The sequence below is a fragment of the Hydractinia symbiolongicarpus genome, chromosome 5 (assembly GCF_029227915.1).
Source record: "Hydractinia symbiolongicarpus strain clone_291-10 chromosome 5, HSymV2.1, whole genome shotgun sequence".
NCBI lineage: Eukaryota > Metazoa > Cnidaria > Hydrozoa > Anthoathecata > Hydractiniidae > Hydractinia > Hydractinia symbiolongicarpus.
In genome coordinates, this window is record NC_079879.1 from 10,686,974 (window position 1) to 10,703,078 (window position 16,105).

General features: G+C 35.2%; 2 protein-coding genes across 4 annotated transcripts; both read left to right on the top strand.

Annotated features, from left to right (window-relative positions):
• Positions 1 to 706: 706 nt before the first annotated feature.
• On the top strand, positions 707 to 8,686 carry LOC130644728 (uncharacterized). 3 transcript variants are annotated; one of them, XM_057450446.1, is made up of 4 exons: positions 707 to 939; positions 4,342 to 4,609; positions 7,199 to 7,382; positions 8,412 to 8,686. In XM_057450446.1, the coding sequence occupies exons 1-4, from the start codon at positions 937 to 939 to the stop codon at positions 8,644 to 8,646; spliced, it is 690 nt and encodes a 229-aa protein (XP_057306429.1). In that variant the 5' UTR covers positions 707 to 936; the 3' UTR covers positions 8,647 to 8,686. The 3 variants fall into 3 exon arrangements, with proteins under 3 accessions (XP_057306429.1, XP_057306430.1, XP_057306431.1); XM_057450447.1 differs by lacking the exon at positions 707 to 939 and adding an exon at positions 1,410 to 2,571; XM_057450448.1 differs by lacking the exon at positions 707 to 939 and adding an exon at positions 1,410 to 2,427.
• Positions 8,687 to 8,840: 154 nt separating this feature from the next.
• LOC130644726 (uncharacterized) lies at positions 8,841 to 15,742 on the top strand. The gene is made up of 2 exons (XM_057450445.1): positions 8,841 to 13,972; positions 14,049 to 15,742. The coding sequence occupies exon 2, from the start codon at positions 14,155 to 14,157 to the stop codon at positions 15,730 to 15,732; it is 1,578 nt and encodes a 525-aa protein (XP_057306428.1). The 5' UTR covers positions 8,841 to 13,972; positions 14,049 to 14,154; the 3' UTR covers positions 15,733 to 15,742.
• Positions 15,743 to 16,105: the final 363 nt, after the last annotated feature.

A 16,105-nucleotide genomic window follows, 5' to 3' on the forward strand; every position in this document is an offset into this window, starting at 1 on the left:
AAATAATCCGTCAAATAAATAAAAATGCTGAGATTTTTCGATAGGTGACGAAAATCTTGTCCGACAGTAGACATTCTTAAAGTGACGAAATTACTAATCTACAAGGCAATGAAGGAAGTGAAGTTTATTTAATTGGTATATTGTCCGTTTTAATTTAAAAATATTAAATTATACTGGAGTGAAAAGACTTTAATCAGTTATTTTATTAAATACAGATAAGATCATTACTTACAGCTGTGACTTGTGTTAGTAAAGCTTACTACAATTAAAAAAGCTTCGTGGGATATTTTTATACTTTATGTAGCTTTTGTTTGGAAGCAATTTGTTTATATTTTCAAGGTACAAAAAAGGAACTTCTAAAACATCGTGCTAATAAGAATGGTGTAGGTATAATATTTCATAGTTAAAATGTGTACATCCCAAAGAAATGGGATCCATTGATTTCAGCATTTCAACGTCGTGAATTGGTACCTATCGATATCCTTTAAAACTTCAATATTCTTTAACATTTTTTTCCCTTAACTTTATGTGTGTGTAAAGGCAGTAAAGATGCAAAAAGAAATTTTGTGTGTGAGTTCAAATCTGTTACATTTAAAGTAGTTTTTCGACCACTTCGAGAACGAACCTGCTTTATGTTGAATCAATTGAAATTGCGTTGGTTAATTCATTGCCATTTTTTATAAAAACAGATGCATTAGATAAAATGACAAATAAGCTAAAGGAGAATTTCAGATAACACAACTGCAAAAAAAGCCAATACGAAAGTAACAGTGGTAGCGCAAGTATTTCAATAATCTTTTTTGATTTAATAACGAAATTTAGGTTTCAATAGTAACGAAACTAAAATAATTGCACAAATTAGTTCAAAAGAGAACGCACATAATTAGTCTGACTTTCACTGACAGATGAGAAGGACGTTTAACAGATCCAGCAAGCATGGTAAGATTTAATTTTCTCTTTTTTTCACACATTAACTTTGTTTTTCATAAGTTGATATTATGTAACTAATTGAAAAATATTATTTAAATCTTCGTTCTGAGCCTGTTAAATAAATTAACAAATTCCAAAATGTTATCCGTAAAAACTAGAAAAATCAGGGTAAACGAAGTAAATTTACGTACTATATATCAGTAAAATATATTAAAGGCAGAGAAGATTCAGTAAAACTAGTTCCTAAAGTAGTAAAATAAAACAAAACAAGAAAACTAGATGAAAAAAGTCAATTGCACATTCAAAATTTAGTCCGTTCAACTATGGCAAATACGGACAAGTTGTTTTTGACATGTACTATTACCGCACGATTGACATGATGATTTTTGACTTAGTAATTTGTCTTGAGTTACACCATGTTCCAATCCTTCAATACAAATTTTGCATCTTCTTCTCCTTTCACCTACAGCGGGAAATCTAGTATTGTTGGGGTCACGGCATTCGGGATACCCATCGATACAAGTGTTAACAGAATTTTTTGTTTGATGCTTGGCTTTATTCTTTTTCTCTTTTGTCGGGGTACTAACAACATACGAACCCAAGATCAGATGGTTCTTGTCGTCTGAATAAAAATCAGTCAAAAGGACCTCCCGCTTATCAACGTTTTTGATATCCTTCGGTAAATCACTTCTGTTTGCAATCCGGGTACTAATGCAAGTTACATATTTTTCAGTGAGAAACCATGTTGCAAGGATAAACGCGATCTAATGAGATTGATGATCAGTTACATGGTTACATTTTCTGTACCTGTACGATAAAATTCACCATCTCCAGCTTGTGGTTTGCCTGCATATAGCGGGCGTAGTTTCCATCAAACATGTCATGCATTTCTTGTTGAATATTTCCAAAACTTTTCATGCAGCCGCAAAGCAATCTTGTTTCCAGCGTGCAGCACGTGTAGATTCGTCATCAAAACAAAAACACCGTAAGAACAAAGAATCGGTTACGTGACATGGTTGCAGCAAATATTGGCGGTCCAAACCAAAAAGAGCTTTAGGAGTGAAAAATTATGGAGGCAGAAAAGTCCCCTATACAAATCAATCTAACAAAAGCTTGAATCCTCGTTGATTGCCGTGACCTTCATGCCGAGTCACGTAAGTTACTAATTTTTCTGTTAGTATTTTCTACTATTAGTTCAAACATTTTTTTGGTAAAAAACATGTGAAACGCATCAACAAGTTCACAAGTATTTCTAGCCCTGGGCACTGGACCTAGTTTGCCTTTTATAACATCGGCCCTTCTCTGTCAACCAATATTGTCTGGTTTCTGGTTTAAAAAGTTATATAAAAGTGTTTCCTTTTTATCCTGTTTATTTTTAATGATACCTTTTCTTTACCTTTTCAGGAATATTCATTGGCTGGTAGCTGGATTCATCAAGGGCAGATTCTATGGAATGGACTCTTCTGTGATAATTTGATAATTGAGCATTCTTTTTGTGTACGTGGGTTGGGGTTGGGTTCTTTATCGTTATCGCTGTCGTTTTCACCGTCACCGCTGCCGTTTCCCCTGTTTGCGCTATCTTGTTTTCTGCTACCATATTTTGCTCCTTATCGGACTCACCATGATCTTCATCTGGAATTTGTAAGTCTAAAAAGTGTAATTGGAAATGTTGCAGAGAAAAAAATATATATACAAAGTTATACCGTAAGAAATATAGAAAATGTGGCCTGCGAGTATTGACCATGCACGATTACTTATTTCTATTTATAAATTACCAACTAATAAGCATAAATATTGACAAATTGATTAAATAATGATACACCTGCGTCTTCATCCTTGTACACAATTTGCAGGATGTCGTTTACCGCAGCTTGAGCAGATATTTTTTGCCTTTTTATTTTTATAATTTATTACTAAAATTGTAAATTAATATATATAAACAGTTAGAAATATATTAGAAAGAGTCACTGTAACATTGACAGGGCATTGCTTAACATTTTTGTGCAAATTTTGTACGTAAGAGTCGCACTAAACAATTACCTGAAAGCAAAAAAATCTGCAAAAAATTGTAATTTTCGGCCGGTCACTACTAACTGGTAAAATTAGGGAAATTTTTTATTCAAATCTTTTTGTTTTTCAAAAGCGGGTTCTAAATATAGAAAAGTAAAAGTCAGGCGATTTCACAACGAACAATGCCCCCTCCTCTTAATGTCCAAAAGTGTTAATACGAAAATCTAATTTATTGAATTGTTGTAATGATTCGCATTGGCAGGCATAGTGTGTATAACTTTGAGAAAGAGAAAAAGCCTTGCCTGGATTTCCTCACAATTAAGAGGTAGCAATTGCCTCGCAATAAATTTTGCCGATTTTTTTGTTATCCGCAGTAACGATCACAACTTCAAGGATATTTTATAATACAAAATTTGCATTGTTTTTACACCTACACTCTTGAATTTGATACCCCCCTTTCCTTTCCTTTCCGAAAAGATTTGGCTACGGGGCTGCAATTCTTGCTTTTTCCTAAAATTTAACTTTCCAGATTAATTTAACCGTATACCATAGCCAAACGGGAAACCGCTAGAGAAGGTCCCTAAAATAGGGTTGCCCCAGGACAGAAAACTGGGATTCACTTTAATTTAATCTAAAATCAATGCAAGAGAACAGAGGAAAACAAATACGACTTCTATAGGGCTTAAGAGGGTACTTGGTCAAATATTAATAGCAAAAGTCAGTCACTATTTTAGTTTTCGCCAATGTTCAAGCGTAGACAGAACGTATGTTCCCAGAAAGAATTTAGGCTATCATTTGTTGTTGTTTTTTCAATTAATTTTATCATTTATTTTGATAAATCACAGTCACAGACGAAAGTAATGATACCTTTAGGATTTTGAGGGTAAACTTGCATACAATCAAATGATTTTTTATACCACATTATATTTTAACAGTTTCTAAATACTTCTTTTTTCTTTTCTCGAGTTATTCTTAGTCTACTTTGCTTACGCTTTAAGACAGCTATTTTGGATTTTTGAATACATCGGTAGACGAGTAAAAATTTTGTTCCACTTTCAAAAATGCAGAAAACAAATAAGCAAATACACTGCTCTGTAAACGAATGAGTGTAAACAATTCACTCATTAAAAACGTAGTGTGAACTAGGCTTTATAAATGTGGGGAAATGTTAACTTACTTTTTTATATCGCGCGATTAATTGCAAGCAGCAAACCATATATGGATAGAACAATCCATTTGCGCAATCCAAAGAAGAAAAACATGTTGTCCACACTGTATCTCATGTTTTTATTTTTTAACTGTCTCCTTCTATCTATATGATTATCCAAAAGAAGACAGAAAAGTGTTTGCCTCTATGTCTGATTTGCGTTTAGGGATTTAATTTTATATTTTTTCTTTTAGAGACTTCTGATGCTCATACAAACCTTTCTTGTTGCTAACGTCTTGGCGAGACATTACCATATCAGGAGGCGAAAAACTCATATGCGAAGGCGAGTAACACATACTCGACGGCGAGTAACAAGTCAACATTCTGATCTTACAGAAAACCAAAACAACATCAAAAATATTCTGACCAGAGAGCGAAAAAAACATTCAAAGGTGGTGCAGTTTAAAAAGGCGATGGACAAGGACGTTCGCACTTTCCTGAAAAATAAACAAGTGTACAACGGTGAGTTTGGTTACTTATATGCTTTCTAGTAAAAGATTGCACGCTTGCAACGTTGGAAGGTCTAATCAATTCCCATTTTCCTCTCAAGCACTAACACGGTCTCAATTCTAATCATTAAGGTTAGCTACGGTCATCAAAATTTGACCGTTTGAGTAGTATCTATATGCTGCTGTGCTGGTAAATGCAAGAAGGGTATAAACAAGAAGAGATAACAAAGATTTTTTCTACCTACTATGTCTATAATTATTGAAATATAACATCTTATAGGCTTAAAGGCCAGCATCCATAATTTTTGCCTTTTTTGTGTAAACTACTAAGAATTCAGTCAAAATTATATCATTCTACTGTCAAACTGTTATCTAGATATCTCCTAAAAATTAAAAAAACAACAAGAGGACGTAGCAATATCATATGCAAACATTTTTAGCAGTATATCAATTTTGACAAAAATACATGTGCAAAAACCATTAGGAGCAATTTTCATGATTTAAATAGCTAAGTCAAAGTATAAATAAAATGGGAGTCACGTTTGGGTCGTGTAAAACACTTTTCCATCTTATTATACTAGGAAAATGCGAAATAAAAACATCATGAATTAACGGTCTTCAGATCACAAAAACCACTCAGGTGATAAAAAAAATGCCTATGAATGATATTTTTTGTAAAATTTTGTTGCAGGATACCTTTAAAAAAATATCACCTAATCTCAGTTTGTACGGACTTTTCAACATACAATGGCTTTATAAACAGCAGGCAGGTTGATTTTACCTGCCCGGTCTGAATAGGGTTACACTATCCTTCATCCATCCCGGACAAACTTGAATGCGTGTCCTTTGAAATATTATAACCAGTTCATTTTGTGTTTTTAGCAGCTAACCACTGTTATTATTGTAAAATAGAAAATCAACCAAATAAGTTTTGAAGTATAGTTGTTTGCCTAAAAATGTGCTGACACAGCATATTTTTAATTATCGAATACCTCCTTTACAGCCGCTAAAACAAGTTTATATCTTCCTAAAAAAATTATGAAGCTATTTTTTAAAATTCTTCGTTCTTCTTTCCAAGTTTCATTCTCTTAAAATAGGTTTTTAAAGAAGCGTTAAACAACTTTACCACAAAATTCGAGAAGCGTTAAGTACATGATTGGTCCCTTATTCCGTCCTTTATTATAGAATAACAGTAAAAATTTATAAATATCTTGTCAATTTTTTTATTGTCCCTGTACTAATGGGTCTCCATTTCGTGCGCAGTTTACACAACTTGGCTTTACAAACAGACAGACGGACTGCGGGTATGATTAGGAGAACATTTGCTAGTCCGTTGAGAATCCACGAAAATTCACCCGTCTTAACGACTTAAACAATTTCGTGCATGGTTTAGCACCACCCAGTTTTAGCCGATAGACAGCAACTATTATTATCGAAACTAGCTGTGGGACTCAGTATCGAAACTCCGTGTTTAGCTACAAGTAACTATGTGACCCGGTGTTAAACGGCACGATGAGTGCCTTATAACGCACTTAGCCACAAATTAAGCCACACATCCAGGTGGAGCGCTTTAGTACAAGTGTACAATATGTCGTGAAACAAGTGAAGCGCACTTAACATTATGGTATTTCAGGTTAATATATTTTTAAAAACAAACTTCACCTGAAATAAAAGCACAATGTACAAACTTCTCCTGTCATAGTAAAAACAATCGATCAATATTATCTTATTCTACGGAATAACCTTTCGTGAAAGTTTCAAAATTAATTGTGACACCAGGGTAAGCGTTTAGTACAGGTAAACCGTCCGTATAGTCATAATACAAAAAACTTTATTGCAACCTCTGTTTATATTAAAACGCAGAAAACAGCCCGTCATCCAGTTTAAAAAATCACTAAGCAATTTTATTTGGCGGAATAAGTTTTCATGGCAGTATTATATTCCAGCTATAATTTTGTTGTAGCCAAACTGCATAACTGCATTTGGCTACTTTTACTTTATCACAAGAGCCAGCTAAAGAACTAGCTAGGCAGTCACAACCCCAACGTAAAAATAGATACTGTTTGCTAGAATAAAACACTCCTACATTCATCTTAGCATATGAAAACATACAAAAAATAAATATTCCTATAGATACAAATTATTCAAAAGATAAAAAGTGCAAATGAAGACTTACAAAGTTGACACCATTACAACCAAAATGGCCTTCCTGAGCTTTTTTTCAGGTTTTTCCGTCATTCTGAAACTTACCGAAACAAAGCTACGCGCAACCATTTTGAATAGAATACGGCTATTAGAAAAGAGACTAGTCGTTGCTCGTGGAAAAATCCACGGGTTCGTCCGTCCTTTATACTTACCCGTCGCAACAAAGTAGATAAAAATATATCGCATTTGATATTCGTGTTTCCGTAACATCATTTTCTAACTCAGCGGGGGGGAGGGGGGTCCGCGCAGAGACAGACAGACGGAATACGGTTATTATTATAGAGATGGATTGTGATATTTTGAAACAAGTTGGCTCAGATACTGGCAACACACAAGTCAGCACTTTCCATATAATTAGACTCTTTTGCTTTTAGAATACTAATTTGTAAATATTTAGCAAACAAAAAAACAAAGAAATTGATGGCAACTAATAAACGAGACTTAGCTAAAGTGCAAGCAGAATTCGCGAGCATATCTGGGGTGCAAGTCACAGAACTGTTTTGCACCGCTAAAGGAGACGTGGAAAGCGGTACATTAAACATGTGCAATGAATGTGCATATCGTGTGACGCTACCGGAATCGTAAGTTTAAAATTGAAAATCATTTTTTTGGCGAAAAATTATAATTGTTATCTCCTTTTATTTGTTGCTTTTATAACAAATATTAATTGGGGAAACTTTCGCGAGGGAAACTTTCGCGAATTCGCGATTTTTCGCCATTTTCGCGAAAGTTTATCTCGCGAAAATATGCGAGCTTCTTCATTCGCGAAACTTTATCTCGCGAAAGTTTCCGAAATTCTCGCGAAAGTTTATCCAGTAAGCTATTTTATCATTTTTCACCAAAACGCACAAAATACTTATAATTCTTATTTCAGGAAAGAAAATTTATAACATTTTCAATTATGCTAAGAATTTTGAAGTTTTTTCTAACTGAAAAGTTCTTGTTCGCGAAAGTTTATCTCGCAAAAATTTGCGGGTGTCTTCATTTGTTTACCCTAATTTTAATTTTTTTTGACTGCAATAATAAATCAGTGAAAGAGAACTTAAGGTAAGTTTAAAAAACGCGTGCTAATTTAGCTTTACATCCAAAGATACCTGCATCGACAACAACAACAACAACAACAACAATAACAAAATGTTCTTAACCTAAGTTTCAAAAATAAATTAGGGAGTAGCTTATTATTGCTAGCTCGCAGCGCTAGTAGCTATTGGTATAGGAACGTAAGTGACTTTCTTTGTACCATTTGGAGATTTTTGACGTCCCTGTATCTCATTATTTCTGCTTGTGGAGCAAACATTTTAGTTGATTGATGAAGTCTTTACTTTCATGAAGGAAATTTCCGGTAACAAATAATTACACGCACTTTTTCGCAATGTTTGTTTTTCAAGAAATAATGTCACTCAGTATCCCTGTTCGAGCCCGGGCATGTCCAGGCAAGGTTGAATTATTTTCCCCATATGCTTGTTGCGAAGAAAAATGATTTAAGAACCTGGGCTAGCTCTTATGCTTTTACAGTAAATCAAAATTCATTTAGACTGTTGTTTTGAGAGCTAGTTTACGTTTATTCTTTCATTCTGGTAAACTATATTTCCCCAAAAATCTGTTTTCAGGTTTTATCCTCGTCATCACTACCACTTTACTTGCGGTAACTCTAATGATTATTCATGCCTTCATGGAGAAGGAACTTGCATGGAGAACGTTATGACTACTACAGTGAAGTACGATGAACAAGAAGTTGGATGGAGCAATTTTCCTGATTGGAAAGATTATCCCATTGCTTTCACTAGTTCTTGCTCCTGCCAAATTATACAAGGCAGTTTCTTGGGTGGTTTTGTTACAGGTTAATATACTATGGGTTGAAGAACATAAAATTCAAATACAGCAACTTGCTTCTCTTAATTCGACAGTACAACAGGTTTAAAAACCTACTGCATCAGATTGACAATTAAGGCAAAGCCCAACATTTAAAATAAAATTATTACAAATAGTTTTCCAAAAAAGCAGCTACTTTCTGAAAAATAAAAATTCGATAATGAGTGACTAAAGCGACTTTCTTTACGACTTTTTCACCGACATTTTTTACAGACCTTTTTCATAAACTTTTTTCACCGACTTTTTTTACCGACCTATCTTACCGACTTTTTTAATCGACCTTTTTACTGACTTTTCTCACCGACTGTTTTACTTAGTCCTCCTTCTTTGTCTCCCTTAATTTTTGACCTAAAGAGTGCTCAGTCCTGTATAGAGTATTGTGTATATTTTGGTCATATGTATATTTACAAATCTTTTATTTTTAAAAATAGGCTTAATAAGCGACCATAATAATATCTGCATTTTGTTCACTAGATTGTCATACTAATTAAAATGGTCCATCCTTGGCACAGCGAGGTTCATATTTACAATACTGTGAATATGAACCTCGCATGGTCGTATGGGATAACTCTGCTAATTCCTTCACTACGCTTAATTCGTCGATAGCACGGATTAATCCTAAGTCTCTAACATATCTCTGTGTTGTACGGGTTACATTTTCGCTAAAATTTCGATATTTCACGTCGCATCTACGGACCTTTCCATCTTTATCGACTGTAACAGACGTCACCATTCCGTATTGATAAGTACAACATAGGGGATTTTCCTGCTTCAGGAATAGCACTATGTCGCCGACTTTTATACAATGATCGCTATTGAACCGCTTTGGTTAATGCATTAATTTGGGCAAGTGTAATATTAACCACCCTTCGAACCATACTTCGAGCACCTTTTGATTTTCTCTTCACAATTTCTTAGGCTTTGATACCAAGTCAAATCCTCCGGTTGGACTGCACTTATTATTTCGGCCTAGTAACAGTCGGTTTGGTGTGATTAAATCCATCTACTCGAAGTCGGAAACGAAATTTCCTAGCGAAAGTGGTAAATCATTGATCGTGTTTGAGATTTTTGACGATAAGGTTTCCCACTGTAAAATCGATAATCTTTCATTGTGAGCATTTTCCTCGATGGAAGCTTTAATTTCTTTGATTTTCCTCTCAACTTTCCTGTGAAAGTTATGACCACCTACTGGACACGTCTTGAATTGAACATTCATCTTTAAGGGCGACGCTTTCTTTATGTCCGTAAAGTTAAGTTTCATGGAACAGCTGCTGACAATTTGGCTACCTTCGTCCGGTAGCAGAAATTTCGTGTGTCTTATTTCACTTGCAAACCTTACGAAGGTTTGTATAAAACTCTCCGCACTATAGTCATCCATTACCTTGATCTTAACGGCTGATGTTGTAGCGTAGCAAAATACTGCCATCCAAATTTTTACTGTCTTTATCTTGCGATGTGTTGAGTAAGACGGAAATGGTCCTGCTAAATCTACTTGTGTAACATAAAATGCAGGCGCAATTGTGATGTTTGCATTTAAGATTGGGATATAGCTAAATTTTAAAACATAGCAGTACACAGTTTCAATTCTAGAATGTTTTGCAACGTCACTATACCAATGTACTTCATTCACAATACTATACGCTAGAGGTGAATGTTTATCTATGATAGGCACACAGGATGTAGCGGTGCTTAAATCTTTCATGACATTCGAGAAGTGTTCCAATACTATTCACGTTTTTAGAAGAGAGCATTCTTCAGGTATCTTGGTAATGTCTAAATCCTGTTGCCAGATGTAGCATTGAAGACACCAATGAGATTCGTGGAGACGCACTGTGTTGTACATTTTCCTGATGTCAGTATGAAATGCAATTTTGTGTGACATCCACCGAATAACGATATCGACCAACCTATTCATATTGTTTGATCCTTTGGCAAGTATGTCTTCATGATAGGAGCCAAATACTTAAGGTATCATCCTTTATTAATATTTCAACTCCCATCAGGACTGTCTATATATCGTTCCTTCTTCAGAAATGCAGACGGTGGAAGAGGTGTAATAGGAGGTCCCCATGAAGTGTTTACTAAAATATAGTCAACGTTTGGCAACTCAAATCAGCTTTGTACGTTTCTAACTGAACAGTACCAACTTTATAAATCTGGTTACCATGTTACCTTAGATAACAGCCTGCTAGGAAATAAATGCAGTAAAGAATTCTTTAATGATTCAATGCTTGATGTAATAGAAAACGAGGATGACAGATATTTGTACAACATGTCAACGGTCAAAAGGTTGAAATTATTCAATACGGTGGAAAGTGCCGGTACCGTGATTATCTACAGGTGTATAGAGTGTCGAAACTGCGAAAACTGCAAAATCCACGACGATATCACACCAATGACCATAAAAGAGGACAGCAAGCAAGATGTGATAAATAGGTCAACAAAGTCACTTCAGCGAAGTTGGGGAAGTTTTAGCAGCTTTCTTACATCACCACCACTTTCCACATAACAGGCACGTATATCATCTTCCACTTTACCTTGCAGAGGATACTTTGGATATGTTGTTGTTATTTTTGGTAAGCATACTCCAGACAATAATGCTTCAGCACTATTGTGTAGCGGTATCTTTACACTATATATACCGTAATTCGATTGTGTTTTCACGTCTCCAACACCTCCTAATTGTATAGGACAAGCGAATTCTTGAACAGCTCGATTCCCAATCCTTTGAACCGCATCATATCTTGAAACTAGATCTCCACATCCGGTATCATAAAACAGGTTAAATCGTTCACCATTAACTTTGGTAGTTTGAAGCATGTAAACTTCTGAATCAGTAATTACATTATTTGGAACTTGATTAACCTTATAAAATTGATTTAATTTATAAGATCCGTGAAATGTTAGTTTAATTACCTTTGAATATACATGTAGGTCAACAGGCTGACGAAGAATACATTTGTTTCGATACTCGATTAGTAAATTTTCATTTTCATTACTTTCCCTATGTTCGTGACTTACTAAAACGTGCTTTTTCGTAGGATATTTCTGATTGTTAATATGTTTGCATGAAAGTCAATTTGACAGGCACCATTCTTATGTTTACCTTCTGACTGAGAAGCCCCTGGAAATAAACACTGTATGCAGAATCCCTTTCTCCTTAGTTCTGAAAAACGCTCGTATGGGGTCATTTCAGCGAACTTCTTGCAAGACAATTATTGTATTAATCTCATACCGTTTGGTCCTTTTGTTGATTTATGGTCAGTCTCACCACAAATAAAACATTTGCTTTGATCGACTCTCTCACCATAGCGAGTTCCACGTTTGTTGTATCTTTCAGCGTCTTTCTTGCTTTGTATGTCAGCTTTTGTTTCTTTCTTATCCCATGTTTCTTGAATCATCAGTTTTTGTTGCTGGACTTTGATGTCCTTTTCCAAAAATATAATCAATTGCTTCCAGCAATCTTCTCCGTCCAGATCGTCCTCACATGTTTTAGAAATCCACCGGGTGATTCTTTCGTTACCCAAAATTTGTGCACCTTTTCAATACCATTTTCATGATATAATTTGTTTTCTATATGATGAGTTTCGGCTAAAGCGATTAAATCTTTCATTAAAGACACTAGCTTACTTAAACCTTCAATCAACTTTTCAGGATCCTTCGCTTTGCAAAGGACAAGATTTGTGACCTCATCAATCTTACGATACAATAATGACTTTGTGTTTCCATATGCAGCTTTAAGTCTTTGCCATATTTGATCGATACATTCCAGGTCCTTAACTAATGAAGAGCTGGTTCAACCAGATGATTATTCTTAAGAATAGTTTTTATGTATGGCACATAAATACAGTTTCTCAATTTTTTTTGCAAAGTGTAGATATCCATCGCAGAATTATAACCACCGAACTTAATGTTAATGTAATGTCAAGTTGACTTGTATTAAACAGTTTCTGTTTTTCTAAGTCTCGAGCTTCCAGCTCCTTTTTTAACATGTCGGTGTATAAGTTTATAGAATGTGGAATTTTCACATTGCTTCTGTGGCTTTTAATTCCACCATCCTGAGTTAATAATTCTTGAAACTGGCTTGTGATTCTATCTATTCTCTTGCGAATCTCTGGAAGTTCATTCTTTCTTTGAAGCAACTCCGAGTCTGATATGCTATATTGCTCAACATCAATTTGTTGGAACACGTCACTAATCATCCTATTAACATCCGTCAACATGAATGAAAACTTCCTTTCGTTAAATTTAGAAATAGCCAATTTGTTGTTTGTTTCTCTGACTCGCAAATTAGATTTTAATAAATTTGCCGCTTGCTAAATCGTTTTATATTTAAAGGGGAAGTTCGGTCAAAAATTATATTTTCATAATCAATAGTCAAAAAAGAATACGATAATTCTTTTTAAATGAAACCCTTATTTTTTTTAAATAATCTGTGTTAACCACGCGTAAAAACACCTCCGTAGACTGACCCCTTTACGTTTTTACGAAGGCTGGGTCGAGTTTGAATTATGACGTTTTATAGTTCAAAAAGCGAAGTTCGGTGTTGGGGATTAGGTGTAATCACACGAAGAAGCGTTTTGTTTATGCATTTTATTATTTCAATATGCCAAACTGTGCTGCCATCGGCTGTACAAATCGAAGTAGCAATAAGAAAAAGACAGAAAAGGGTAAGGGAAGCGAGGAAAATAAGGAGGTAGATAACGAAAAGCTTACGACAAAAGACGAAGATAACAACGAAAGAAAAATCCGGGTAGTATTTTATCACATTCCTAGTGCGAAAAAAGATAAAGAGCTTCGGAATAAATGGCTACACAATATAAAAAGAAGTGGTACCTTGCCGAAAGACTCTGGGTTTTATATTTGTTTTCATCATTTTGAACCAGAGTGCTTCGAAAGAGATTTACAAGAAGTCTTTTCGTTACCTATGTTTCACCAAACAGCCTAACATTTGTCTTTCTCGTATTTAGAAAAATTCAACACAGTTTCATTTATTACAGCCATTTCCAAAACAAAACCATGTCAAAAAAAATCATTATATTTTCTTCGCATGTTCGCATTTTCTTTCCCCCAGTGCTGAATGTTTTTTTAACATCGAAAAATCCTTCAAGAACATGTGCTTTCGTAAGACGGGGGTAATGGAAATCTATTATTTTTAAATTTCCAGGCTGAACTAATGGGTTCTCCACCGCGGAAGAAATTAAAAGATGGTGCTGTTCCGACCTTGTTTAATTTTACAAAACAGCCTGAGAAACGTAAAAGAACAGAAAAAAGAATCGAAGACCGTCAGAAACGACAGGTAAAATAAGTGTCTATATGTTTTTGCAATACAGAGGGTTTGTTTTAAAATGAAATTTTGTTTGGTTATATTCTAGCTAATTGATTCTATGCTGGAAACAGAAGCAAGTGATACTACACAACCTGAAAATAAACAAGAAATGGGATACCGATTTTTCTTTCTCGCCCGATGTAGAAGTATCGATGTCTGTCATAGAAGAATTTTCAGAATACGAGGAAGAAGCAATTAGTAATAATGAGAAAAGTCAAGACGAATCGTTCAATTTGGAAAATCTGTCAGATAGTGAGAATGATAACGACTCCGATGCGGACATCCCCGACCTAAACGGCACGTGTTTTATCGTTTTTTGGTCTTGTCTTCTACCTCTGCTACGATTTTGTTTCACCTGTTTTAAGCCAGCTGAAGTGAATAAAATTGCAGTTAAAGGGACTCAACTAATCGTACATTTGTTGTGCAGTGACCATCATGCTCACCAATGGTCATCGCAACCACTGGTGAGTAAGCGACCGTGGGGAAATTTATTGCTTTCCTCAGCCATTTTAATTTCCGGTAACACATACCAACGCGTTAAAGAAATGATGCAAATCGCAAAAATACATTTTTTGTCCAAAACCACCTTTTATGAAATACAAAAAAAGTACATATTCCAAGCGATTCACAAAATATATTCCACTCATCGAGAATTGCGATTTCAGTCTTACCTAGAAAGCAATGAGGCACTAGACTTAGCAGGCGATGGGAGGTGTGATTCACCAGGTTACAGTGCAAAGTACGGAATTTACACGTTACTTAATTCAAAATCAAATAAAATAGTTGACTTTCATGTAGTTCATGTCGGCCAAGTTGGGAATTCGTCGCGTATGGAAAAACAAGGATTGATTGTTGTTCTTAATCGTTTGTTAGAAAATCAACTGTCAATTGAAGGCATTGCAACTGACAGGCACGTTCAAATCCGGAAGTACATGCGAGAAGAACGGAAGGATATTAAGCACCATTTTGACGTATGGCATATGGGGAAAAAGATTAAAAAAAAGTTGGTCAAATGTGCCAAGAAAACAACCGCTAAAGATTTACTTCCTTGGGTAAAAGCTGTCATAAATCATTTCTGGTGGTGTTGCGCCTCTGGTAATGGTAACGTGGTAGAGTTACGAGAGAAATGGCTGAGTATGTTGTGTCATGTAAAGAACAAACACAAATGGGAAAGCAACAAAATATATCACAAATGTGAACACTCTAAGCTCTCTAAATTAGAACAGCGATCAAAAAAATGGTTGATGGAAGGAACGCCTGCTTACAAAGCCCTTGAATCTGTAGTTCGGGCTAAGTCTTTGTTGCGTGATTTGAAGTACTTCGTCGAGTTCAAAAACACAAGAAATTTGGAAGTTTACCACTCACTCTACAACAAATATTGCCCAAAGAGGTTACACTTTAGCTTTGCAGGAATGATTGCTAGGTCACAACTCGCCGTTCTTGACTTTAAAGCTGGAGCTGGCTCCTCCCACGCACAAACATCGTCTGGAGAGCATCGCTATAAGCAACAATACTCGAGGATTACAGACTCCTGGGTTGTTAAAAAAGTTTACACGGAAAAGCAAAGGTCGTACGTAGAGGATATTGTAAGTGAAGTTAAGTATTTGGTTACAACTAAAGAAGGGTACGCAGCTCCCAAAGTCGCCGATGTTCCAAATTATATAGCGCCAAGAGAGAAACCAGATAAAAAAGAAGCCATTGAAAATATGAAAACAAGGTTTACATTGTAATAATTTTTTTTTATTAGTATTCAATCCCCTCTTTAGCTCTAAGGTTGAAGTTGGTTCTTTTATTCAGAATCGGAATCCGTGTTTTCATACAGTCGTTTGTCGTCGGATTTGCTCTCCGTGAATGGGATATAAATACCATTTTCAGATGGATATTTATTACGAATTGCCCATAAAGCACACGACGGTATAATTTTTCGCACACCTTTTCCCAATCTGTTATGTATCCACCACGTGTACTGTTTATAACCGGCAAAACGTAGTGAACTAAAAAGAAATTGTGATATAACACAAGTTTGTTCCCAAGTCCTTTCTTGCCCTTAACCCTTAAAATAAGTGCAATAAAAAAACGTACCAATTATCCGTGTGCATTGCA